The 25,469-nt window shown below is 37.0% G+C and overlaps 1 protein-coding gene across 6 annotated transcripts in view; it reads left to right on the top strand.

Moving 5' to 3' along the window:
- Scai (suppressor of cancer cell invasion) overlaps positions 1–25,469 on the top strand; it is a 168,044-nt gene that overhangs the window by 126,529 nt on the left and 16,046 nt on the right. For all 6 annotated transcript variants that reach the window (XM_027945583.2, XM_071600953.1, XM_071600952.1 and 3 more), the window contains 4 exons: positions 264–345; positions 14,980–15,052; positions 18,985–19,158; positions 19,358–19,458. In XM_027945583.2, the coding sequence (XP_027801384.2) occupies positions 264–345; positions 14,980–15,052; positions 18,985–19,158; positions 19,358–19,458 (430 nt within the window). The remainder of the gene's footprint in view (positions 1–263; positions 346–14,979; positions 15,053–18,984; positions 19,159–19,357; positions 19,459–25,469) is intronic.

Genomic DNA, 25,469 nt, shown 5'->3' with positions numbered 1-25,469 from the left:
TGCTTACTCATTTTTAAGCATGTAAACTTCTCCTTAACTTAGATTTCTCAAGTAATTGTTTCTGAACTTCCCCCCCCCCCCCCCAAATAAAACCAACTTGCCTGTCCTGGGAATACAGACATTTTTTGTCTTTCGCTTGATTGACCTTTGTTTTTCTCTCAGTGCTGTCATGTAAAAGAGCTATGAGCCATTTCCTTTTTATTTTATTTTCTGAGATTTGGCTGGCATAATTGCACAACCCCTCACCATTGTTGTTTCCCCAGCCTTCATCCTGGAGATCTCTACCCGTTCACAAGGAAGCCCCTGTTTATCATCGTGGACTCTTCCAACAGTGTCGCCTACAAGGTGAGTTCCACGGGAGCCAGCGCACTCATTGGACTTTATGGCACCAGCCCCAGTGTACCCACTCCAAACTCGTGCCTTTTGTTTTTCTTTATTTTACAAGGTTTGTATTTAGTGTTTCTTTTCTTTTGAGGTTGTGCATGCTAATCAGGATCTGGTGCTATGAATAGAAATAAGAATATGCATGAATGGACACTCAGTGGAAAAAAATAAATACTCCTGCAGGAAAAAAAAAAATCAAGATTTCCAAGATCTGTGATGGGAGGTTTATTTTTGTTATGTAACCCAGAATAATTTTCTTTATACATGAAGAGACCTGTGGATTAATTTTATTTTCTAGTTTTAAAACATCTTCCCTTCTTCACATCAGTTCACTGTAGTTTTTGACATTTTGGTCTGTTGTTCTACAGTGATACTCTTTGAACATCAACATATTGTTTTACATCCCTTTAATTTTTTAATAAAATTTTGACAAGGGAAAAGAATGATGACCCTGAATACTGAAATAATATAACCTAAGTATCCTTTTTTTAATACTTTGCTATTTAAATGATGTTTTTTTGATCATTATGAATAGAATGCCAGCAATGAAAACCTTTAAAGTTGAAAACACAGTTTTTAGAGTCCTTTGAATTGTGTTGGATTTTTTTTTTAAATATTTATTTTTTAGTTTTCAGCGGACACAACATCTTTGTTTGTATGTGGTTCTGAGGATCGAAACCGGGCCGCACGCATGCCAGGCGAGCGTGCTACTGCTTGAGCCACATCCCCAGCCCCTGGATTTTTTTTTTTTTTTTAGTTGTAATTAGACACAATACCTTCATTTTATTTATTTATTTTTTTTTTTATGTGGTGCTGAGGATGGAACCCAGCACCTTGCATGTGCTAGGCGAGTGCTCTACCACTGAGTCCTAGCCCCAGCCCCAGCCCCTGGAATGCTTTATTAGTGAAAAATATGCTCTTAAATATAGTGGGATGGGCTAGGGGTATGGCTTAGTGGTAGAGCTCTTGCCTAGCATATGTGAAACACTGAGTTCGATTCTCAGCACTGTATAAAAATAAATAAACAAATATCAACAACTAAAATACACACACACACACACACACACACTGGGTGCTCAGACTGCCGTTTGTGCTGTTTCTGTTGTGGGTATTCATATGTGTAGTTAGGTGGAAAAGCAGACCTTAGTAGGTTTATGTCAAGAGAGCAGTGGAAATACCTGCAGCAGGAGAGTTGACACCATGTAAATGTTTCCTATTTCATTTTCATGTTTAGTTCCTTTTTTTTTCTTGTAACAACAGGCAAAGTATATTCATCTATTTTTTTTAACATTTTTTATTCTATTAGTTATACATGGTAATAGAATGTATTTTGACATATTATACATCTATGAAGCGTAAGTTCTCATTTCCTGGTTGTACATGATGTAGAATTACATAGGTCATGTAATCATATATGCACATAAGATAGTAGTGTCTGATTCATTCTACTATCTTTTCTGTTTCCACTTTACCTCCCTTCCCTTCATTCCCCTTTAGTTTCTTTTCTTTCTTTTTTTTTTTTTTAAGTAAACTCTGAAGTATGAGCATTCAACCTACCTTAAAATTTTTAGTGTATTTCCTGGTACCCATTTTGTCCAATTTAATATTATAACCCTTGATTTTTAGGATAGTTATTTATATACTTTGTTAAACTCTGTGTGTATTGTAAGAGGTGGGAGAGGGTTAGGAGGCTGCTGAAGGAAAAGGTGTATTGGTTGCCTCATTTATACTTACAAAACCAGAAGTGTCCAGGCCACATGTCTTCACAGAATTCACAGACAGCATCCTGTCTTTTCAATTAGAAGGAATGAGTTGTTATAGTTTGCTGATATGACAGAATGTGTTGCCCTTGGGCCAGGTCAAGTGTGTTGTTTAACATGATCTAGAATATTTTAGTAACTTGTTGACTTCTCTGCATTTGATTGGACATTACTGAATGCCACCTTTTATAATTTCATGAATGCCATTTCTTGTATGTGCCTGCTGTTTTAAGAGCATTGCTTGAATGTAAAATGAAGGTCGATTGCTGATTTTTAAAAATATCATTGTGCATAATTAGAAATGTTTTTATTTAATTATGCACCATTATTTCATTCTAGATTTCAAAATTCTGTTGCCTAGGGTAACTGTAGAATAATAGAAAGGACTTTTTTGTGTTTGGTGTTTGTGATGGCCCATGCAATGTCATTCCTCTAAAGAGTTAAATCAGCCAGAGCCAACTGATTTTCAGAGCCCTAGTGGGGAATCCACATGCAGTAGGCAAATCAGTCCAATTTGATCTTTTTAACCATTAGTGTCTCTAAAGCATCCCATTCACATCTGCAGACCCCTGGGGAACACCCGAAGGTATCTGATATTTACTTTTCCCACAAAAACTTGTATAAAGAAATCTTAAAAATGACCACTTTAGAAGTTACTAATGAAAAAGGAGAACTGGGTCCTTGATGAATTGTTTTTTGAGCACCAACTTTGTTTTATATGTTTATATATATTTTTATATATATATTTATATATATATATATATATATATATATATATATATATATATATGGATTTTTTTTTTAAAGAGAGAGGGGGTGGAGAGAGAGAAAGAATATTTTTTAATATTTATTTTTCAGTTTTCGGTGGACACAACATCTTTATGTTTTTTTTTTTGAATTTTATACAATTTTATTCATAAAATTTTAGATTTATTAAAGATTTTTAAAATAAAATTTATAAATAGTCAAACATTTTGCAAATTTGTTAAAAAAGTATGAGTCAAATGATAAGGCTATTACAAAGGACACTAAACATAGAAAAGCAATATATGTAAGATACCAAATTTTGAAAAAAGTCAATCCAAAATGTATATGCAATAAAAATATTTTTAAAGACATATTTGAAATAAATACACTTTCAAAAACATAAAATCTAGAAGTATTCATCAAATGCTGACCCATCACTTTAAGAAATAACACAGAAAGTCTTTCATGAGGCAGAAAATTATAACAGTAATCTGAATCAGTGCAAAAGTCTGATAAACAGAAGAATAGGTGGGCACATGTAAAGATATTTTTTTTTCATTTAAAAATATCTTTGAAGGATAATTTTTTATTTTAGCAAAGTATTTAAAATACAGTACAGAATTTGCAAGGTATTTAGAAATGATACTTGTGACACTTTTATAATAGCTGTGAGAGGAGATAGAGAATAAAGATACATGCACATATATTTTCAGATGGAGTCCTTTCTCTGTAACTAATTATGGGTAATTTTCGTAGATTGAGTTTCTGTGGCACAACATTATTAAGCTTCCTTGGATTGATTGACTCATTTAGGTACAGCAATAAAGATTTACTAGACATTTTTTAAGGTCTTAGAAAAAGGTTTTACAATTAAACTCTTTGTATGAAACTGTCGCTTTGTGGACAAAAATTTAATTTGCTGAGAAATTGTATTTTTTTTTTACCCATGAATATTTTAGCAAATAGATCAGTACATGGCCAAAAAGTGGGGGAGGAGGGCATGAAAGGATGATGATGAAGGGGCTGAAGTCCCACTGTTCCCTTCAAAGGAAAACTCCCAATAATCTACAGACCTCTCACAAAACCCCACCTCTTAAACCCCCTTTAAAGTTTCTACCACTTCCCAATGGTGCCACCCTAGGGACTCATCCTTTAATAAATGGGCTTTTGGGGTACATTTAAGAAACTAACTATAGCTGAATATTAATTTAATTTCAACAAGTATGTATTCAATTTTCATTTTTGATTTATTATTTGCTCCAAAGAATATTTTAAAATGTATTACTTAGTTTTAAAATGTTTGGTGATATACCTGGTATCTTCTATTAATTGAAATAATTATTAGTTGCTCAACCTAACATATAAGAATCTTACAACATCTTTATGTTATTTTTATGTGGTGCTGAGGATCGAACCCAGCGCCCCGTGCATGCCAGGTGAGCGCGTTACCGCTTGAGCCACATTCTCCAGCCCAAGAGAGAGAGAATTTTTTTAGTATTTATTTTTTAGTTCTCGGCAGACAAACATCTTTGTTGTATGTGGTGTTGAATCAAACCTGGGCTGCACACATGCCAGGCGAGCGCGCTACCGCTTGAGCCACATCCCCAGCCCTATATATGAATATTTATGGACATGTATGTGTTTGCTAAAGGTTACTTCATTTAAACACAAACATTTTAGGCTTATTTCTTCATTTAAATATTACTTTTTATTTCACTTTTATTTTTATTTTCTAATATTTTTTAGTTGTAGATGGACACAGTATATTTATTTTTATGTGGTGCTGAGGATTGAACCAAGTACCTCACCCATGCTAGGCAAGTGCTGTACTATTGAGCTAAACCCCAGCCCTACTTTTTGTTTTTATGAAAGTAACTCGTGTGTATTGTTTAAAGCTGTAGTTCTCAATTCTTTCTATGCATCAGAAACATTTAGAGCCCTTTTCAAACCCACTTGTACCTAATCCACAGATCTTGTGATTCAGATTCAATTCACCTGGGATGGGCCTTAGCTATCAGCATTTTCAGGAGGTTAGGGGGTGGGAAAGAGTCTCTGTGTTGCCCAGGCTGGCCTTGAACTCCTGGGCTTAAGCAGTCTTTCTGCCTCAGCCCCTGAGTAGCCACCACACCCAGCTAAGGCCAATTTCATTGTGCTGTCACAGTAAGAACTAAGGTGGAAATTTCCTTCAGGTTTGTTGCTAAAAACAGGAGTCACCTACTCTTTTGCCCTGCCCTATTTGTTTCTTCCCAAGGACACCATTAACATCTTGGTCTTTTTTTTTTTTTTTTAATTTTTTAGTTGTAAATGGGTACAGTACCTTTATTTTATTTATTTTTATGTGGTTCCTAGGATCAAACCTGGTGCCTCATAGTGCTAGTCAAGTGCTCTACCACTGGACTAAAACATCAGCCCCAACATTTTGGTCTTTACCTACCATTTTTCTATGTATTTCACTAATATTGATAGCTCTTGATTGTTCAGTTTTAGGCGTTATGTATTAGTTTCCTACTATGAAAGAAATGGAACTCTTTGCTCTTTCTGTTCCCAACACACATTTCTACCCTTTGCGTCCTTTTATCCACTCGATAATTTTAATAGATAATTGTATGTATATAATCTCAATTAGCTAAATATTTGTTGTTTATGTACTGTAAATTGCTTTGAACAGCTAAGCAACATCATAAACTATGATTACAGTTCCTTTTCTAGAAACATTTTCCTTTTCCTGAAACAAATAAATGTCTGTCTTAATGTTTTTTGCATTTATCAGTAATTCAACCCCAGTCTCCTCGCTGGCCTGGATCTGCTTTCAGGATGTCCGGATGAATTTCACTGTCCTAACAAACTGCCTTCGTAGTCTCTGCACTTGTCTCCACACACACTGCACAGCAGTCTCCCCACAATCTCTGTTCTTCTTTTAGTGTTCTTCATTTCTCTTCTGTTTAGATTCTCTGTTCTCAGATCCCGTGTCTCCCTCTTTCTTGGTTCACTGTCTTATTTTGGGACAGCATCCCCTGCAGTAGCTGCATCTTCCTGAGGAGGGTTAGTGTGAGGTAAAGTATTCAAGGTCATGCATCGGTGCAGATGGCTTCAGTTTATCCTCAAACAGGAACCATAGGTTTAGTGTAAGTCAGAAATTATTTCCTGCCTGAATTTTCAGTACTTTCTAGCCTCCGATATTCTTTTTTTTAATTTAATTTTTTTTTTTTTAGACATTGATGGACTTTATTTTGTTCATTTATTTATATGCAGTGCCTCACACAGCTAGGCAAATGCGCTACCACTGAGCCACAACCCCAGCTCCTAGCCTCTGATATTCTTGAGAAGTATGAAGTATACAGAGGAATTTTATTCATATGTTGGATCTTCTAGTCCTCTATTTTTTATTTTTTAATATTCTTTTTTGCTGTTTGAGAAAATTTTGGGCTTTAGGAAATTCCTTTATCATACTTTCTATTCCTTTTAAAAAGATTTTTCACTTCTTTACTAATTTTCTCTCCATATAGATATAGAAATCAATGCATGTACATACATGTAACCCAGAAAAATCAATGTATGTATATATATGTGCATATCTGTGGGGTGGCATACATATAGGTATGTTTATATGTATGTGCTATATGTGTGTGTATGCATATGTGTATATGTGCTGTACATGTGTATTTGGGTGTATATGTAGCACATGCATGAGGGTGTATGTATGTGTGTACATGTAACACACACGTATATATAAATATATAAATGTATATATTTTTATATATAAATAATTATCTTTCTTTGTCATGATTGAAATATCTTTTTATACCTTTAAGAATGTCAGTAATCATTTTAAAATTATTCTCAGTATTGAGTTGTTTCTGTTCATATTAGAGACTTTCTTCAAAAATATCAAAATCCTCAATTGTGTGCTTGTGTTTAAGTGTGGAGGCCAGCACATTGGTACTCTGAGGGAGTGAGCAGCGCTTATCATTTTGTTGGGTAATCTCTAGTGTTTGTATCATTAGGTTTTTCTTTATTGTCTGGTCATATTTACCAGAGAAAACTCAGCTATTGTGCCTACAATGCAAAGGCCTGACTACCCGCCTATGCTATGCTTTCCTTGAAGTGTGGGTACGTACATATGTGTCCTTACAGACATTTTTTTTTTTTACTATTACTAAAAGCTATTCTACTCTTATCATTATAGCTATTTTATTTATTTTAAATTATTTATTTTAATTAGGTATATATGACAGCAGAACGCATGATTCATTGTACACAATTGCAGCACAACTTTTCATTTCAGTGGTTGTACAGGATGTAGCGTCACACCATACATGCAGTCATACATGTCGGACATTTATCTTTATGTCCCCAGTGCCTCACTTAAAAGATTCTTAATAAGTGTGTGTTGAAGTGAAGGCACTGTTGCCTTATTTTATACTTGAGAAAACTGTCTATGTAGAGGTGAGGAATCTTGCCTACCACTTCCAGAACCAGTCTTTCTCATTCCAGAGCCCCTGATCTGGGCACACCTGGGAGAAAAGGTGCTCTTCATGCTAGTCTGAGCCTGTATGACAAGAGGAGAGGACTGAGCTACTGAGATCTGTTTGACAAACAAGACATATATTTTGGCTCTCAGGTTTCCCTCAGGGAACAGGCAAGTCAATTACCCTTGTCTGTAGTAATGGAGTTTAACAGAAATGCCTTCGTAATTCTGGGCAATACCTCTTTTAGTTCTACTTTCTTTTCTTGGAAGAACAGAATCATTTTGAGCATTTAAATACTTATGCCAGCTGAATCTCTGCTAGTGAAAATGACTTAACATGTTTGTTAAAACAGGTATATTTATCAGAACATCCTGAAACATTTGACTGTTGTGTGCAGGTTTCTGTGGTCTGTTCAGATCTCCCCAGAGATCCAGTATGCAGGGAGCCCCTGTGCCTGCCAGCCTCACTCTCATTCCGTTTCTTTCTTGCTGCTTTGAAAGACCTCTGTGTTTCTGGTCCTATAGTTACAGTGCATTATGTCTAGGCTTGGTTTAACCTTTTGTGGTTGGTTGGACTTTTTGTGAACTGTTAGATTGGAGTTTTTCATTACTGCTGTAAATTCTAAGCCATTATCTATTCAAATACAAACTACCTAAGCCTCTCTCCAGTCTCTTCCTGGAATTCTGATTAAATATGCATATTAGATATTAACACCATGTTTTCCAAGTCTTTTAACCTTTTCCCATCATTTGTTTTCCTGGTTGAGATTTGTATAACTTTTTCGGATCTAGTTTTAGTTCACAAATTCCCTCTTCAGTTCTAACTCACTATTAAATCCATCTATTGAGTTTTATGTTGTTTATGGTATTTTTCACTTCTAAAAGTTCTGTGAATTCTTTTCAACTATTTCATTGTCCTTTTTATAGCTTCCTATTTTTAATCTTTTCTTTATTTATTATTTACCTGATAATTCCTACACCTTCAATCCAATTTTGCTTTTTAGGATTCCCTTTGTTCTTTTTGTGTACCTGTATGCTTGATTATTTTTGACTATGTCTCTTCTCATTATCCTTAGAATTGTTTGTAGGAAGTTCACAGTACCTTAAGATGAAGATTCATTCATCCAGAGAGGGTTTGCCTCTCCTTGTTCCAAACATGCAGAGGCACTACCAGTTGTTACATTAGCTTGTTTTGGGGATCACCTAGGTGATAGCTATTTGGGTCACAGCTCTTCAGTAGAACTAGCTTGTACTGAGAGCTCTCAGGAACTAATTTTTTGAGGAGGAATTTCTTTGCTCAGCTCAGCACCAAGAAAAATTTCCTTGCAGTGCCATGAGAAGTGGTCATGGGGGAGGGCAGGGGTTTGGCCTTGGCTCATCCTTCCACTGGGGGTGCAGCCCCCAGTCTACTGCAGGGTGGGTTTTCTCTTAGAGCCTGTTCTGGGCAGATGCTGAGCTGTGATGTCTGTGTCCTTTTCCAGGTGAGGCAAGTTGCTCCATTGCTTCAGGGCAGCACAGGTCTGGAGCCTGCTCGTTGTCTCAGTGTTCCTTACTGTTTTTCCCTCATCCTTCTGGCCTCTTGTCCTTGGAGCACCCCTGTTCCATTTGTTTTCCATGAACAAACTGATACTTTTATTTCTGGTGCTGGGCATGGAACCCAGGTCCTGGCGCACACTAGGCAAGCTCTCCAACCACTGCACCACACACCAAGCCCTCCTCCGGATTCTCTTCATCTAGTTTCATTACTTTAATTACTATATCTATGCTGGCTGCATCCAAATGTTTTATCTTCAGGCCAAACCTCTCTCTGGAGATAGAGTCAAATATCATCTACCTACTCTACATCTCCAGTTGGAAACTTGACTAAAGTTTGCAAACTGCCCATGCCCAGGACAGAACCCTAGACCAGTTCACCTCCGTCATCCCCCATTTCAGAAGTGGCTGTCATGCTAGTTTCCCCAGGCCACATCCTTAGTTTTTGGCTTGGGTTGCTACTCCTTCCCATCCCACATCCATTTAGGGAAACCCTTTTGTCTCTGACTAAATATCCAGAATTTCATCACTTCCACTTCCCCACTGGGTTTCATGCCACTACTGTTACTCACCTGAGTTGTTACATTAGCTTCCCGACTGCTGTCCCTCCTGCCTTGTTCCCTACAGGTATGCCTGTGAGTCAGGTATGCTCCTCTTCTACTTGAAACTTGTGTGGTTTCTCCTCTCACTCAGGCCGAAGACCTTATTTTTTGTGCTCACATATGCTCTCTAATCTCCCTTGCTGGTCTCCTGATTACTCAGTTCTTCTCAGCCACACTGACCTCCTTCCCAGTCCTGAGTATTCCATGCAGACTTGTTACCCAGGCCCTTTGTATTCTGTTCCTGCTACCTCAAGTTCTCTGCCAGAGGCTCCCACGTGGTTCTTCAGGTGTGGAGCAAATGCAGCTTCCTAGTAAGATCTTCCCTCGTTACCCTGTCATAGGTCACGTTCCTTCTCCACACTCCTTATCCCGTTTTTTTTTTTTTCCTTAATAATTGTAATAGTTGACATTTATATAGTGACTACTGGTGCAGTAGATTATTCTAGGTACTTTGTGTATACACAACTAGTCCTCACAAAACCAATGTGTAACTTTTATTATCCTCACTTTACTAATAAGAAAATCAGGGCACAGAAAGGTTACATAATTTTACTCAGGGTCACGCATAGAACTGTTTGGTGATCAAGGTGAGATTTAACCACAATCTGACTGTGAAGTCTATGCCACTTATGGTGTGTGCCCATAGCACTTGTTGACTTTTTTGGGGGAGAGCTGGGTACTGGGGATTGAACCCAGGGGTGCTCAGCCACTGATCCACATCCCCAGCCCTTTTTTGTATTTTATTTAGAGACAGGGTCTTGCTAAATTGATGAGGCCCTTGCTAAATTGCAGAGGCTGGTGTCAAGCTTGGGGTTCTCCTGCCTCAGCTTCCCAGGTTGCTGAGATTATATGCCACCATGCCTGGCTAGTACTTGTAATCTCTTGGTTTTATGCACCTTATTTATTTTATTTCCTGGGGATCTGCACCTGGACACCTCTCAAAATGTCAGCTCCATTAAGACATGGTTTCTTCTGTTTTGTTTACTATTGTATCTCTAGCACCCAGAACAGCATCTGGCTCATTGATTCAAAGGGTATTTGTTGAATAAAAAGATCTTTATAGAGGATACTATATAGGCTGTAATACATTAATACATTCTAATATCTCAGATAATTTATTGGGAGGGGAGAATGAACAATGAAGGAAATCTGAGAAGCCCATCACGGTGCGTGAATGGAGAACAGTTATCAAAGTCATCTACTTTTCCTCACTAGAAGGGCTTCCATCCCTGCTTGGATACCACCGAATACTTGTAAACTTTTGCAGAGACACAGGGTAGTAAAAAGAATCAGAACTGTCCATCCATTGTGTAGCAGTGAAGTCATCAGGCACTAATGGGCTTCAGCATGTGGTCGGTCTCCTCTGATCCCCTTCCCTGCTCTGTAGAAGAGATTGCCAACACTCACAGGGTTGTTTGGATTATAGGTCAGAATCTGGAAAGCTGTAGTAATCGCCCTTGGAATGTAAGTAATGGTAGGAATTATTGTGATAATGACACTATTTCTAGACCAAAACTATACACACACACAAAAACAAACAAACAAAAAAACTACCCCAGATTAGTTTATCAGTATAGAGTAGATGAGTTTAAATAAACTAGCAAGTAGGCTTCTTAATAGAATAATATATGAAGAGTTTGTCTGAATCATGTGTGAAGGTTAAATATATGAAAATCAACATTATAAACTATGTCAGGACAAATACGAATGTGACATCCTTATCTCTAGTCATTTTGCAAAACCAAATAAAATTTAGTGTCCATTTTTAACTGATACTGAGCTGATGATGAAGAGCTTGTATATTAATCAGCTTCATACATACACTGAGGAACACTATAAGTATCCCTAATTAGGGAAGAAAAAGATTGCCTGCTATTACTATTGTATTATAACCTTATTTTAGTTCTGATCAAAATTTCATGAAATTTTCAAAGTAAAACAATAGTAGTTGTTTGGACTAGTAAAAGAAGATACAAAACAGGCATAACAGGTGTAAATATTAGGAGAGATAAGCTGGGTGTGGTGGCCCACACTTGTAATCCCAGCAGCTTTGGAGGCCTAGGCAGGAGGATTGCAAGTTCAAGGCCTGTCTCAGCAACTTAGCCAGACCTCTCTCAAAATTAAAAAGAAAGACAGACAGACAGACAGGGTGTAGCTTAATGGTAGAGTGCTTGCTTTAAAGATGAGGCCTTGGGTTTCCTCCATAGCACTGCAAAAATAAAACAAAACAGTTCCCAGAAACTAGCCAAGGGTCAACTTTGTAAGCAGACCTTTCAGAGGAAGGTAATTGGGCCTATTATGGCAACTCTTCTGTACATAGTATTTAAATTTTTTTTTTTTCCAGAAGAGAGAGGTTGATTAGCAAAGGTAAAATTAGAGAGGAGAATTGGAAAAATAACAAATGATGTCCATTTTAACACTGCTCAAGAACATGAACAGCATGCATGGTGAAGATCCAAAAGCCATCTTCTCAGTGTGGAAGACACTTAGTCAATCTGCCTTCTCTGAGAGATCCTTAATATCATTCAAATTATTCTCTGTGGTTTTGTTTTATTTTATTTTATTTTGGCCCTGGGATTGAACACCAGGGGTGCTCTATCACTGAGCCACTTCTCCAGCCCTTTTTATATTTTAGTTAGAGACAGGCTCTCGCCAAGGTGCTTAAGGTCTCAGCTTCCCAAGTTGCTGGGATTACAGGTGTGCACCACCATGTGTGGCTTCCCTTTGTTTTGAATGCAAGATATTTCTAAATTATCTTAATTATTTGTTTAATATTTTTGGTATTGGCATTATATTCACAAAGTTGCAAAATAAAAAATTTCAGATAGGCACTGGGCACAGTGGCTCACATCTATAATCCCAGCTACTTGGGAGGCTGAAGCAGGAGGACCACAAGGTCAAGGTCAGCCTGGGCAACTTATTGAGACCTGTCTCCAAGTTAAATTAAATTTAAAAAGAACTGGGGATGTAGGTCATTGGTAGAGCATTCCTTAGTTCAATCCCAAGAAAACTAAGAGTTGCAAAAGACTTTTTTAAATGTTGAGGAATATTTGGATAAAGAAACCAAATGGTGGTGCATGCCTGTACTCCCATTGACTCAGGAGGCTGAGGCAAGAGGGTCACAAATTCAAAGCCAGCCTAAGCAACACAGTGAGGCCCTAAGCAACTTGGTGAGACCCTGTGTCAAAATAAAAAACAAAATGGGCTGGGGATATGGCTCAGTCATAAGGCACCCCTGGGTTCAATCCCCTATACCAAAAAAAAAAAAATTAAAAAAGGAACCAAATGTTAATTATGGAAGTGAAAATATTATGGTCATCATTTTATTTATTTATTTGGTTCTGGAGCTCTAAATCAGGGACACTTTACCACTGAGCTACATTCCCAATGCTTTTGGTATTTTTATTTTGAGATAGGATCTCAAGTTGCTGAGGATCTCGCTAAGTTGCTGAGACTGGCCTACACCTTGCAATACTCCTGTCTCAGCCTCCGGAACAGCTGGGACTACTGGTGTGTGCCACCATATACCTAGTCTATACATTTGATTTTTTACAAAAAATTTTCTATAGGGGTTGGGGTTGTTCTATAGGCACTGGGTTCGATCCTCAGCACCACATAAATGTAAAATAAAGATACTGTGTCCACCTAAAAACTAAAAAATAAATATTAAAAAATTTTATAGTTGTAGATGGACACAATGTCTTTATTTTGTTTATTTTTTATTGTGGTGCTAAGGATCAAACCCAGTACCTCACACGTGCTAAGCAAGTACTCTGCCACTAAGCTACAGCCCCACCCCTATACGTTTGATTTTAATAGATACTACTAAATTATCTTGTAGAGTTTGTACCCATCTAAATAGGAGTGTTTTCCCCCATGTTCTTGCCAGGAGTATATATTCTCAAACTTTGGAAATTTTGCTAAACTGGTAGGTCAAAAATGATATTTTAGCATAGCTTTGATTTTATTCTTATTATCAGCAAAGTCTATTCCTTTTTCTATGAATTCTGTTCTTATACTTATTTTTGTATTGAGTCAGTGAACTTTTTTCTTTTGGATTTGGAGAAGGTCTCTATATATGAAGGAGATTAGTCTTTCATGATGTGAGTTTCAGATCTTCTCCCCAGTTAAATTTTCCCCAGTTTGTCTGGGGGATAAACTGGGGAGAAGATCTGAAACTCACATCATGAAAGATGGCTTTTGATTTTAGTTGATCCTGCATTTCCCTATGCACAATTTTTATGTAACTTGGTTTATTAATCTTAGTCGTAATATCAAGGTCTTCTAGGTCATCAAAATAATTCATATTTTCTTTCACTACTTTTATTGTTTAATTTTTTGCATTTAAATCTTGGAAGTATTTGGAATTTATCCCAGTGTGTGGCATGAAGTATTGAGTCAATTTTTTTTCTAGATAGCTATCCACTTTTTTTCAACCATTTTGAGTTGTCATTGCTAGTGGAGACACAGAAGTCCTAAGTGTTTCAGGTCTAATTTTGGACTTTGGTTCTGTTCCATTTGTTTTTTGCCTGCTCTTGGGCCAGTGACACACATTTTTCGTTATGTGGCTTTAAGGTGTGCTTTAGACTTTGAGCCTAGCTCCCCCTATGCTCTTCTTTTTCAGAGTTTTCTGGCTAATCTAGTTTTTGCATACGAACTTTAGAATTATTTTTTCACTTGCAGGAAAAAAAGTTTTGGCTATTTTTGTTGAGGTGGGTTTAAATTTTAATAAATTAGTGTAATACATTTTAGAACGGTTTTGTCTCTAAAAACAGTTTGTCTTTCCATTTGTTCAAGTGTTCCTTATCACATAGGAACATTTTAAAGTTTGTGGACTTATTTGTTATTTTTGTTTTTTTCCATTTTTTACTCAGTTCACTCCTAGAAATTTTGTCTGTCTTATTGCTTTCAATCAGGGTATGATTTTACTTCCTATGTAGATTGACATTTAAGGAAAAGATATCCTTAATTATGCAAAGCATATTCTAGTATTTCAGCTTAATTTTCACTGTAAGTCGATACATTGACATTCTGCTATAATAGAGTATCCGGTGTGGGCAATGACTATGATCTTCAGTAAGAGATAGACAGTAATCCTCACATACCAGTAATTCAGAGTTTGGAGCCTTCAATGCAGAAAGCCAGATTCTAGATCTTGGAAATTCATCCTTGTATATCTGATGTGTGTTGCCCAGTGGGGTGGGTGATTTCTTAGTAAATAGGTGGATCACCTCTCCCCATAGTGCTACCATCATGTATGTGCCTTTATTTAAAAGTCAGTAGTTCGTCTAGTAAACTTGGAGACCCCTTCAGCAAGTCCATGCATGGTCTTTCGATATGAGGGCATATTTGCAGTGGTGCTGATGTTTCTGCAACTATTCATGAGTTAAAGGGCCTAATTCATACCAGAGGGCATTGGGACATTACTAAGTAACCGCTGTTGGTCAAATCTTTAATGAAAGATTTAAATTCTTATATATTACAGAATTTCACAAACTTGTTTGGACAGCCACTAGTCTGCTTGCTTTCTCCTACGGCATACCCAAAAGCTTTACAAGGTATGTTCTCTCAGTGCTTGTTACACCTGTAAGTCACAAATGAATAGTATCTGCATTTTGAATAATACTGATCTTTGTTTTTCCCTCTCACAATGATTACGAGTGGATTTATGGTGTCCGTGTGGCAGGTGTCAATCTGTCATATAATCAGAAACCTTGCCAACAACCAGACATTCCTAACGTGTTAGGCCTTGAGATAATTCCTCCCTGAGAAAGAGGTGGTTGGCCCCTTGCTGTTGGGGACCTCATGATTTATAAACTATAATTTTGTTTTACAGGTGTGTGTTTTGATTTGCTTCTCATTATCCGTACATACCTTTGATTACATATTTTAGGCATCTTTCAAGACCACAGGATTGCTGGTCTAGGAAACTTCTCAGCCTATGCCTCAGAGTTAGGTTAACCTATCTGGCATAACTTAAAGGGTTTATTTTTTTTCCTCCATTTTTACCTTGTAGTACTTTTTAAAGTAAAAGCACCTCTTCTAAGTCTGCCAGAGAGACGAGTTAGCAGCTGGGCGTTTTCTCCAGTGGCTGAGAATTGACAGACTTTTTGCCCTTTCTGATTTGTACTTAATAGGTAACACATAAAACCTAATTCTAACTCGCAGTCATTGAGAAGGTAAAATACTAAGCAAACCGTAACGCTGTTTTAGCAGTACTTGTCACTGTTTCACTATCTCCCTAACTGTGAATAGTGCTGATGTCTCTCTGTGGGAGATGGCATTTTACTGCTACTTCCCAGCCAGAAGTCCTGTCTGCTGACATAGTTTGACACAGGAAGTGATGGTCAGCATTTGAATGCCTGAGAGAAGCTGGAGACTTTCACCGTTGTTTTAAGGTAAGTTCTGCTGTTTAACAGGGAAAAACATATAGAAATACTAAGCTCATGTATCCAAAAGCCAAATTACTAAGGGATAGAACTTACCTTCAAACAACGGTAAAATTCTCCTGCTTTGAGGATTTTGTCATCCTGTTTCTTATTATTTCTGGAGGAGTGTAACCCCTTCAACTCCTTGAGTGCTTTTTGTTGTCATTCTGTCCTATGATGATGCAGCTTTAGTTAAAATTATATGGTCAGGGCTGGCATGGTGACGCACACCTATAATCCCAGTGACTCAGGAGTCTGAGACAGGAGGATTGCAAGTTCAAGGCCAGCCTCAACAACTTAGCAAGATCCATGTCTCAAAATAAATTGAGGGGGAAAAAGGGTGTGTATGAGGGTGGTGTAGCTCAGCAATAGAGTGCTTGTCTACCATAGCTTGCAAGAGGCCCTCCCTGGTTTTGGTCTCTAGTACCAAAAATCAAATAAATAAGTAAAATACATGTTCAGGATTGGGGATATAGCTCAGTGGGTAGAATGCTTGCCTATTATGTCTGAGGCTCTGGGTTCAGTCCCCAGTGCTGCAAAAATACAAAAATAAAACAAAAAAGAGTTATGTGGTCAAAGGGGTTAATACCAACACTGTTTATCTGAAACAATTTATTATGTAGAGGAGGAAAAAAAAATGCAGATTCTGAACATAGACTGAATTTGAATCCCCGCCCAGCCGCTTAATTGCTATGTGACCTTGTAAAGTTACTCAGCCATTCTGTACCTCAGCATCTTCATCTTTCAAATGGAAATAATAATAGTACTTATAATGCTAATAATGGGATAATACTAGATATTCAGCATGTACTATTATTATCATTAGTGTGCTTAGTGTAATAAATGTCCTTAATACTTTTTCTTTAGGACCTTGTCCTTGTCTATAAGGCTTAGATCTCAGTTACATTAAATAAATTATTCAGTTACATAGACAAATTCAAAATTCTGTTGTGACAAACATTTAGGATTTATCCAGTGACATTATTGCTACTCATTCTACAAAGGGTGCTTGTCCTTCGCCTAGGCACTAAGTCGCAGATAGGTAAGCCTACAGCCCTTATTAGCCAAGGCTTAGCTTATTCATTCAACAGTTATTCAGCCTGTATTTATCAGGCATTGTGTTAGGCTCTGGGAGTGGACTCTGGCCTTGTACACATGGTCACATTTCTCACAGAGCCACAGTCTAGAAGATAGAGAACCTAACAGGCAAGTGCCTAAGGGCTCTGTGTGTTTCGTAGGTGGTGTCTAAAGTGATGTCCAAAAAAAAACAACTTGATGTCAAGGGCATGCAGACTTACATGGGGATGAGAAATGACAGAACAAGAGTGTGTGGTGGTCCTGGGATAGGAGGGCTCTTCTAGCTAAAGGGTACAGTTTGGGATATTGCAACTGAATGATGAAAAATCTCCTAAAACTTGTTTAGTAATTTGAATGGAGGACTGTGGGTGTAATAGAAATTTTAAACAGAGGAATAGCATGCAAGAGCAGTCAGTCAGCCCGCAGAGGATGAGTTGGAGAGGGGCACTGAAGGGAATAGGGAGATGGTGGGGGCCAGAGCGTGGGCAACTGCCTAGGTTGCTGGCATCAAGGACTCTGAGCCCATCAAACCAACAAAACTGTGATGAACTTGTTGTGGGAGGACGGAAGAACAGGGAGGAGGAGTAGACTTTAGGTCTCTGGCTCAGTGCTGGAGGAGTAATGAGAATTGAGGAGAAGCCTATTTGTGGAAAACTAAAGGGAGAGGGACTTGCTTAAAATTGCTGACATGTTGAGTTTGAGATGTCGTTGACAGTTACTTTGAATGTAGGAGACTAGAGTGACAACATCCTATCAAAATGTAGAGCAAGTCACATATTTCATTGTAATTCATTGTAAATGTCTGGTGCCTACATTTTTAAAAATAAAAAGAAACAGGTGAAATGGCTGTTAACAATATGTCTCTTTGTACTTTCACTTGACTTTGAAATCTGGGGTGTCTCAGTGGGTCTGAACTTGGAGCAGTCTCATTTTTTTTATACATTTATTTTTTAGAAGTAGATGGACACAATACCTTAATTTTGTTTATTTATTTTGATGTGGTGTTGAGGATCGAACCCAGGGCCTCGCACGTGCTAGACGAGCACTCTACCACTAAGCCACAATCCCAGCCCCGAGCGGTCACATTTTTAAAAAATATTTTTTTTAGTTATAGTTGGGCACAATACTTTTATTTGTTTATTTTTATGTGGTGATGAGGATCAAACCCAGAGCCTTACACGTGCTAGGCAAGTACTCTACCGCTGAGCCACAACCCCAGCCCCTGGAGCAGTCATATTTTAAGTGTTCACTAGCTACCACAGGACAGCATGGTATTGGCTCTAAGGAATTCTGTCTGGGCCACATGAAGAGAATATAAATCAATAGGCATATAAATGGCTACTAAAATAACAGAAGTTGGTGCTATCAGCAGTAAGGCCAAAGTAGGAGACTGTTGATATTTAAGGGTTAATCAGAGAAAGTGCAACTAACAAAGGAGAATGAAAATGATTGGTAATTCATAGTACTTACCTGAGAATTCTATCTTGGATAGCCCATCAAGATAATAATGGTGGTGCACACCTGTAATCCCAGCAATATGGGTGGCTGAAGCAGGAGGACCAAAAGTTTAAGGTCAGCCTCAGCAATGTAGCAAGGCCCTAAACTTAAGTAAGACTCTCAAAATAAAATTTAAAAAAGGGCTGAGGATGTGGCTCGCTTGTTAAGTGCCTCTGGGTTCAATCCTCCAACCTCCCCCAATAAAAGATTATCTTGGCCACATTTGGATTAAATTTGTTAGTTGGGGTTAAAAAGTAGTAAGGGATATGTTTATTTGTTTACTAGACTCTTATTTTAATTTGTTCAGCAGAAGACAACATGCTTGGTGTGTGTTTTTTGTAAATTTATGCAGAATTTGCCGATTTGAATTACGTTTTAATGATTTAGCCTTAATTTTATACATTATCAGTATACTAAAATGTTCCTCATGTATGTTTTAACCTTTTGCAAAACTGTTGTCTATATATGTAACATGTTTGTTATTGCAGATCAATCTCAACGAGGTAGCCTCTTCACTCTCTTTTTGAACAATCCTCTCATGGCCTTCCTATTTGTCTCTGGATTGTCAAGCATGCGTAGAGGCCTATGGGAAAAATGTCAAGAATATCTTCGAAAAATCAACCGTGATATTGCCCAGCTACTGACCCATTCACGTTCAATAGGTACCCTACTAATCTAACTGCACACTTAACAGAATGTTCTGTAATGGGTTAAAATGCTTACTTATTTTAAATTGTTTTAACTTTTAAAGGTATTTGTCCTTGGCAGGAAAGTCAAGAAGGCTTTCCTGAAGTTTCTTCCCCTTTGAAATGTAGTTGTTGTGTAAGCCTCCTTCTACTGTCACCTTTGTCCTCTTTGCAGATCAGGCATTTCTGCAGTTTTTTGGAGATGAATTTCTTCGTTTACTTCTCACAAGATTTATCTTTTGTTCAGCCACCATGAGGATGCACAAGATTTTTCGGGTAGGCAAAGAATATTAATTTACCATTTTCACCAATTTTACCATTTTAGTTATTTAAGAATCATGTATTATATTTTGCTTATATTAAATAAAGTTTAAATAGATAAAAAATAATGTTTAGAAATGAATATGTAAAGTATAAAGATTAATGATATCAAGACACATTTGAATACCTACCTTCCTAATTAAGACCATCTTCATTACCTTTGAAATCCTCTCTAGGTCCTCTGATCCTCCTATCTCCTTTGCAAATGCAACTGACATGCTGAATTTTATGGTTAAATTTGCTTCACTTTATAATTTTGTCACATGTATTTGTGGGATTTTTTTGTTTTGTTTTTTTTTTTTTTTGCAGTACTGAGGACTGAAACCAGGGACACCATATTGTTAAGCTACATCCTCAGCCCTGTTTTTTATTTTATATTATGATACAGGGTCTGGCTGAGTTGCTTAGGCTGGCTTGAATTTGTGGTCCTCCTACCTTAGCCTCCCAAGTACCTAGGATTTAGAGGTCTGCACCATAGTGCCCAACTTATGTTTGTATTTCTGCACAAGATATTGATGGATACATATTGGTTTTTTTCCTTCAGTTATATTCTTTTTCTTTTTAATATTTATTTTTTAGTTGTATTTGGACACAATACCTTTATTTTACTTACTCATTTTTATATGGTGCTAAGGATCAAACCCAGGGCCCCACACATGCTAGGCCAGCGCTCTACTGCTGAGCCACGACCCCAGCCTACTCCTTCAGTTAAATTCTTGAGATTGAGCCATATTGATGACTCCAGCTTTCTTTCACTTGTTTTGGCTATATAATATGAGGCATTATTTGTCTATGTCATAAATTATTTATCCATTCTATTGATAATGGATATGTGGATTATTGCCAGATATTATTATTACATAAACAATGCCACTATGGAATTCTTATGTCAGTTTCCTGGTGCACATATGTAAGATTTTCTCTGGAGAATATACCTAATGGCAGCCTTGCAAAGTCAGAGGATGTATGCATATTTAAGTTTATCAAACCATTTTCCAAAGTCAGTTCGTGTTCACACTCACACAAGCAGTGTGTAAGAGTTGCTATTACTCTGAGTCAGTGTGTAAGAGCTGCTATTACTCTGAGTCTTCCTTGCCAGTACTTGTTGAACTCATACTTTACATTTTATGTGAATCTCATATGTACAGAGTCATAAGTTATTGTGGTTTAATTTTCTTCTCTAGGATTACTGTCAAGGTTGAACTACTTCTCCTAAATGTTATTCTGTGTTCCTGTTTGTAAGAAATGTACTCAAGTCTTTTGCTTGACTTGATAGTTCATTTCACACTGTTTCTTTTTGTGTATTCCTGTACCTACACATTATTCCTTGAGGTTTTTAAAATGTTAGCCAGCCAGGCATGGTGGCACACACCTGTAATCCCAGTGACTCAGGAGACTGAGAAAGAAGGAATTCAAGTTGGAGGCCAACTTCAGCAACTTAGTGAGACCCTCAGCAACTTGGTGAGACCCTGTCTCAAAATGAAAAACAAAAAGGACTAGGGATATAGCTCAGTGGTAAAATGGTTCTGGGTTAGATCCCCAGTACTAAAAAAAATTAAATTAAACATTGACAATTATATTTTCACTTCTAGAAGTAACATTTGGTTCCTTGTTTTCTTTTTTTTTCCCTCCTTTTTTTATTTATTTACTTTTATTTTGTCGTAATGAGGATTGAACCCAAGGGTGCTTTACCACTGAGCAAGCTCTTTTTTTTTTTTACTTTGGGACAGAGTCTCACAAGTTGCTTAGGGCCTTGCCAAATTGCTTAGGCTGGCTTTGAATTAGTGATCCTCCTGCCTCAGCCTCATTTGGTTTCTTTTTCCAAATATTCCTGAACATTTTAAAAAGTCTTTTGCAACTTTCAGTTTCGAAATACTTTTTAAAATTTTATTATACAGTAAACAGTCATATATGTACCCTATAGGATCTATAGTTATTTTGATATGTTTGCATTCCATTTACTTTTCCCTCTTTCTGTTCACCAGTACATCTTTTTTTATGCATTTTGAAGTAAATCGTGGCCATCCCTAGACTTTCCTATCAACATTCCATCATGTATTTACATGTTCACAGTCTTTATTGAAAGTTTATATATAGGAAAATGCATACAACTAAGTATGTGATCGGGTGAGTTTGAGGAGGACATACCCTGTGGGACCCAGACCTCTATCAAGTTACACAGCATAGCATCGTTCTAGGAAGTCCCCTGCATACCCCTTTCTGGTCAGTCCACAACCCAGTCATATTTAAACAGTCATCTGTTGATGAACACATGGGCAGTTTTAAATTATTGGCTATTATAAATAAAACTGCTTTTCCTTATAAATAAAAAGGCTTATGTATGTTTTTATACAGACATGTGTTTTGACCATGTTTCTTTGGTCATGGAGCTGGCATGTGTTTAATTTTTTTAAGAAACTACGAGACCTTTTCTTGAAGTGTTTGTACCATTTTATACTCCGGCTGACAGTATATGGAAGTTGCTCTGTATCCTCAACAACGTTTGGTGTTTCAGACTTTTAACTGGTGGGTATGTAGGGATAGCTCAGTGTAGTTTTCAGTTTGCATTTCTCTAGTCAATGTTGACATTGAACATCTTTTCGTGAGTTTATTTTGTCTCATTCTGTGACTTGAAGAATCTGAAAAAACAAAAAACTAAATAATTTTTTTTTTCATTTGTAGTTTGTGTTTTTGTGTATTAGCCAAGCATTCTTTGCCTGTCTTGAGGTTACAAAGATTTTCTCTTATCTTTTTTCCTAGGATTCTCATAGTTTTAGCTTTTACATTTAGGTCTACAGTCTATTTTGAATTAAGTTTTGCTTCCAATGTGAGGTAAAAGTTAAAATCTATGTATTTGTTTGTTTGTTTTTGTAGTGCTGGAGATTGGACCCAAGGGCACTCTACCACTGACTTACATCTCCAGTCTTTTTTATCTTTTTTAAAAAATTTTGAGACAGCATCTTGCCAAATTTTCAGGACTGACCTTGAACTTAAAACCCTCCTATCTCAGTGTTCTTATTTGCTGGGATTATACCCATATGCCACCAATTCCAGCTTAAAGTTTAATTTTTTATTTGGATATTGCAAATGTTCTAGTACCATTTGTTGAAAAGATTATGTTTCACATACAGTGTAGTTATGCTACAACAGTGTATTCCCATGTGCTTCCTCTCATCATCTGTACTGCTACTGACCATCTGCCTTTTACATATAATATATACTGTGAGATACTGTGACTATCATAACATTTAACAATTGTCTTTTTAAAAAATCTTAATGAGGAAGAAGACTTTTTGTTTGATTTGGTTTGGTACCAAGGATTGAACCCAGGGGTACTTAACCACTGAACCACTTCCCCAACCCATTTTTTGCATTTTATTTTAGAGGCAGGGTCTCACTAAGTTGCTTAGGGTCTCACTAAGTTACTGAAGCAGGTTTTGAACTTGTGATACTCCTGCCTCAGCCTTCCAAGCCTTTGGGATTACAGGTATCAACCACCGCACCTGGCGAGGAAGAAAATTTTCAAATATGTGCCATTTCTGACACTCTGTATTTCTGTGTATACATTATTTTTCATCTGGTAGCATTTTTCTTAAATATCAAATTTCCTTCATGTTTCTTATATTATAAGTATGGTGTTAATGAATTCTCTTCTTATTTACCTGAAAATAGTCTCATTCCGACTTTTTTTTTAAACTCTCAATTATTGAGAAATGTGTTGTTTTATATCCAGTGTTTGTTCATGTTCTGGATACTTTCTTCTTTTTTATATCTGATTTAATTCCTATATGGTCAGAGCATATATTCTGCCATTTGAATTCTAAATTTATTAAGACTTGTTTAATTCAGTGTGTATTCTATCATTATAAATATTCTGAGGATGCTTGAAATGATGGTATGTGCTAGTGCTTTTGGATGAAGTGTTCCATAAGTATCTGTTAGATCCCATTGGTTTATAATGTGGTTCAAGTTCCTTATACTCTTTCTGATTAAGTCTACTTGTATAGTAATTATTGCAATGTGTAATGTGTCTTTTCATTTTCCTCTGGCTGATTTTAAGATTTCCTCTCCATATTGTTTTCTGGTCATTTGATTAGGATGCACTTGAGTGGTTTTCTTGGTTGTTGTCATGGCTTTTCTGCATGGGATTCATCAAGCATCTTGAATGTCTGGTTTATAACTAAAAGAGTTTTTGGCTATTTTTTTGGCCACTACCTCTTCACATACTTTTTCTTCCATCCTCTTCTCTTTCTGGGATGTCAAGTACACATACGTCATATAACTTAACATTGTTCCATAGGCCACTGATGTGTCCCTTCCCTTTCTTTGCTTTTCCTTCCATTTCTTCTTATCCCACCCCTTTTTCCCTGTGTTTCACTATGCATCGTTTCTTTGCTACGTCTTTAAGATCTCTGATCTTTCTTTTGCAGTGTTGAATCTATTAACTCTGTCCAGTTAGTTTTTCATTTCAGATATTAGGTCTTTTCATCTCTAGAAGTTGTGATTGACACTTTTTAATATCTTCCATTTCTCTTATTTGATTTCATTTTTTTGAATGTGAAAGTCCTTATCTGCTAGTCACATGTTCCATCATTATAAAGTTAGAAATACTTATTTCTCTAAGTTTTTAAGCTCATTTTTAAGCTCTCATTATAGCTGGGTGCGTGGTGCACACTTGTGTTCGCAGTGACTTGGGAGGCTGAAGTGGCATGATGGCAAATTCAAAGCCAGCCTCAGCTGTTGAGTGAGGTCCTGAGCCAACTTAGTAAAAACCTGTTTCAAAAAACAAAGAGGACTGGGGTTGTGGCTCAGTGGTTAAGCAGGGTCTGCTTACATTGTTTTCGCCACTGGTTGTAGGTCTTGTATACCTGGTTCTTTATACATCTACAAATTTTGTAATATAGCACAGAAAATAGACACTGTGAATTTATTCATTCATTTTGTGTGACTAGGAATTGACCCAGGGACACTTTACTCCTGAGCTACATCCCCAGTTCTTTTTATTTTTTAATTTTTACATAAATTTTTTGTACTGAGGATTTAACCCAGGGGTGCTTTATTGCTGAGCCACATCCCTAACCCTTTGTATATTTTATTTTGAGATAGGATCTTGCTACATTTCTGAGGCTGACCTTGAATGTGCCATGCTCCCACCTCATCCTCCCTGTCTCTAGGATTACAGGCGAGCATCATCACAGCTGGCTGAACATTGTGAATTTTGTGATATTGAATTCTGGATTTTGTTGTCTTCCTTTAAAATTTATTGGAGAAATTGGGTGTGGTGGTACACACCTGTAATCTCTATGACTCAGGAGGATGAGGGAGGAGGATTACAAGTTCAAGGCCAGCCTCAGCAACTTAGTGAGTTGCCTAGGAAGGCCCCAAGTACTATAGTGAGACCCTGTCTCAAAATATTAAATAAAGGGCTAGGAATGTGGTTCAGTGGTTAGGTGCCCCTTGGTTCAATGCCCAGTACCCAAATAAATAAATAGATAAATAGACTATTTAGACTTTATTCTGGCAGGAATTATTTTAGTTGTGAATTTCTTTCATCTTTTGCAGCTACTATTAAGTTTTTACAGGTGGATTTAGAGTAGACTTCTTAGGCCTAACAGGCATCATTCTTTTTTTTCCTTTTTTTTTAACTATTTTTTTAAATTTTTTAATTTGTTCTTTTTAGTTATACATGACAATAGAAGGTATTTTGACATATCATACATACATGGAGTATAACTTCCCATTTTGGGGGTTGTACATGATGTGGAGTTATACGAGATGTGTATTTATATATAAACATAGGAAGGTTTGGTCCAATTCATTCTACTGTCTTTCCCATTCCATTCCTCCTCCCTTCCCCCCACTGTCTTCTAGAGGCATCATTCTTTTGGGGTCTCGTTATACATTAGCAAATATTTTGTACTCTGAAGGATGTTTAGTAACTCAGACATCATCTTGCTGTGAGCTGA

The sequence above is a fragment of the Marmota flaviventris genome, chromosome 13 (assembly GCF_047511675.1).
Source record: "Marmota flaviventris isolate mMarFla1 chromosome 13, mMarFla1.hap1, whole genome shotgun sequence".
In the NCBI taxonomy this organism is placed as follows: domain Eukaryota; kingdom Metazoa; phylum Chordata; class Mammalia; order Rodentia; family Sciuridae; genus Marmota; species Marmota flaviventris.
The sequence above is the reverse complement of the archived record's forward strand: the minus strand, read 5'-3'. Positions and strand labels throughout refer to the sequence as shown.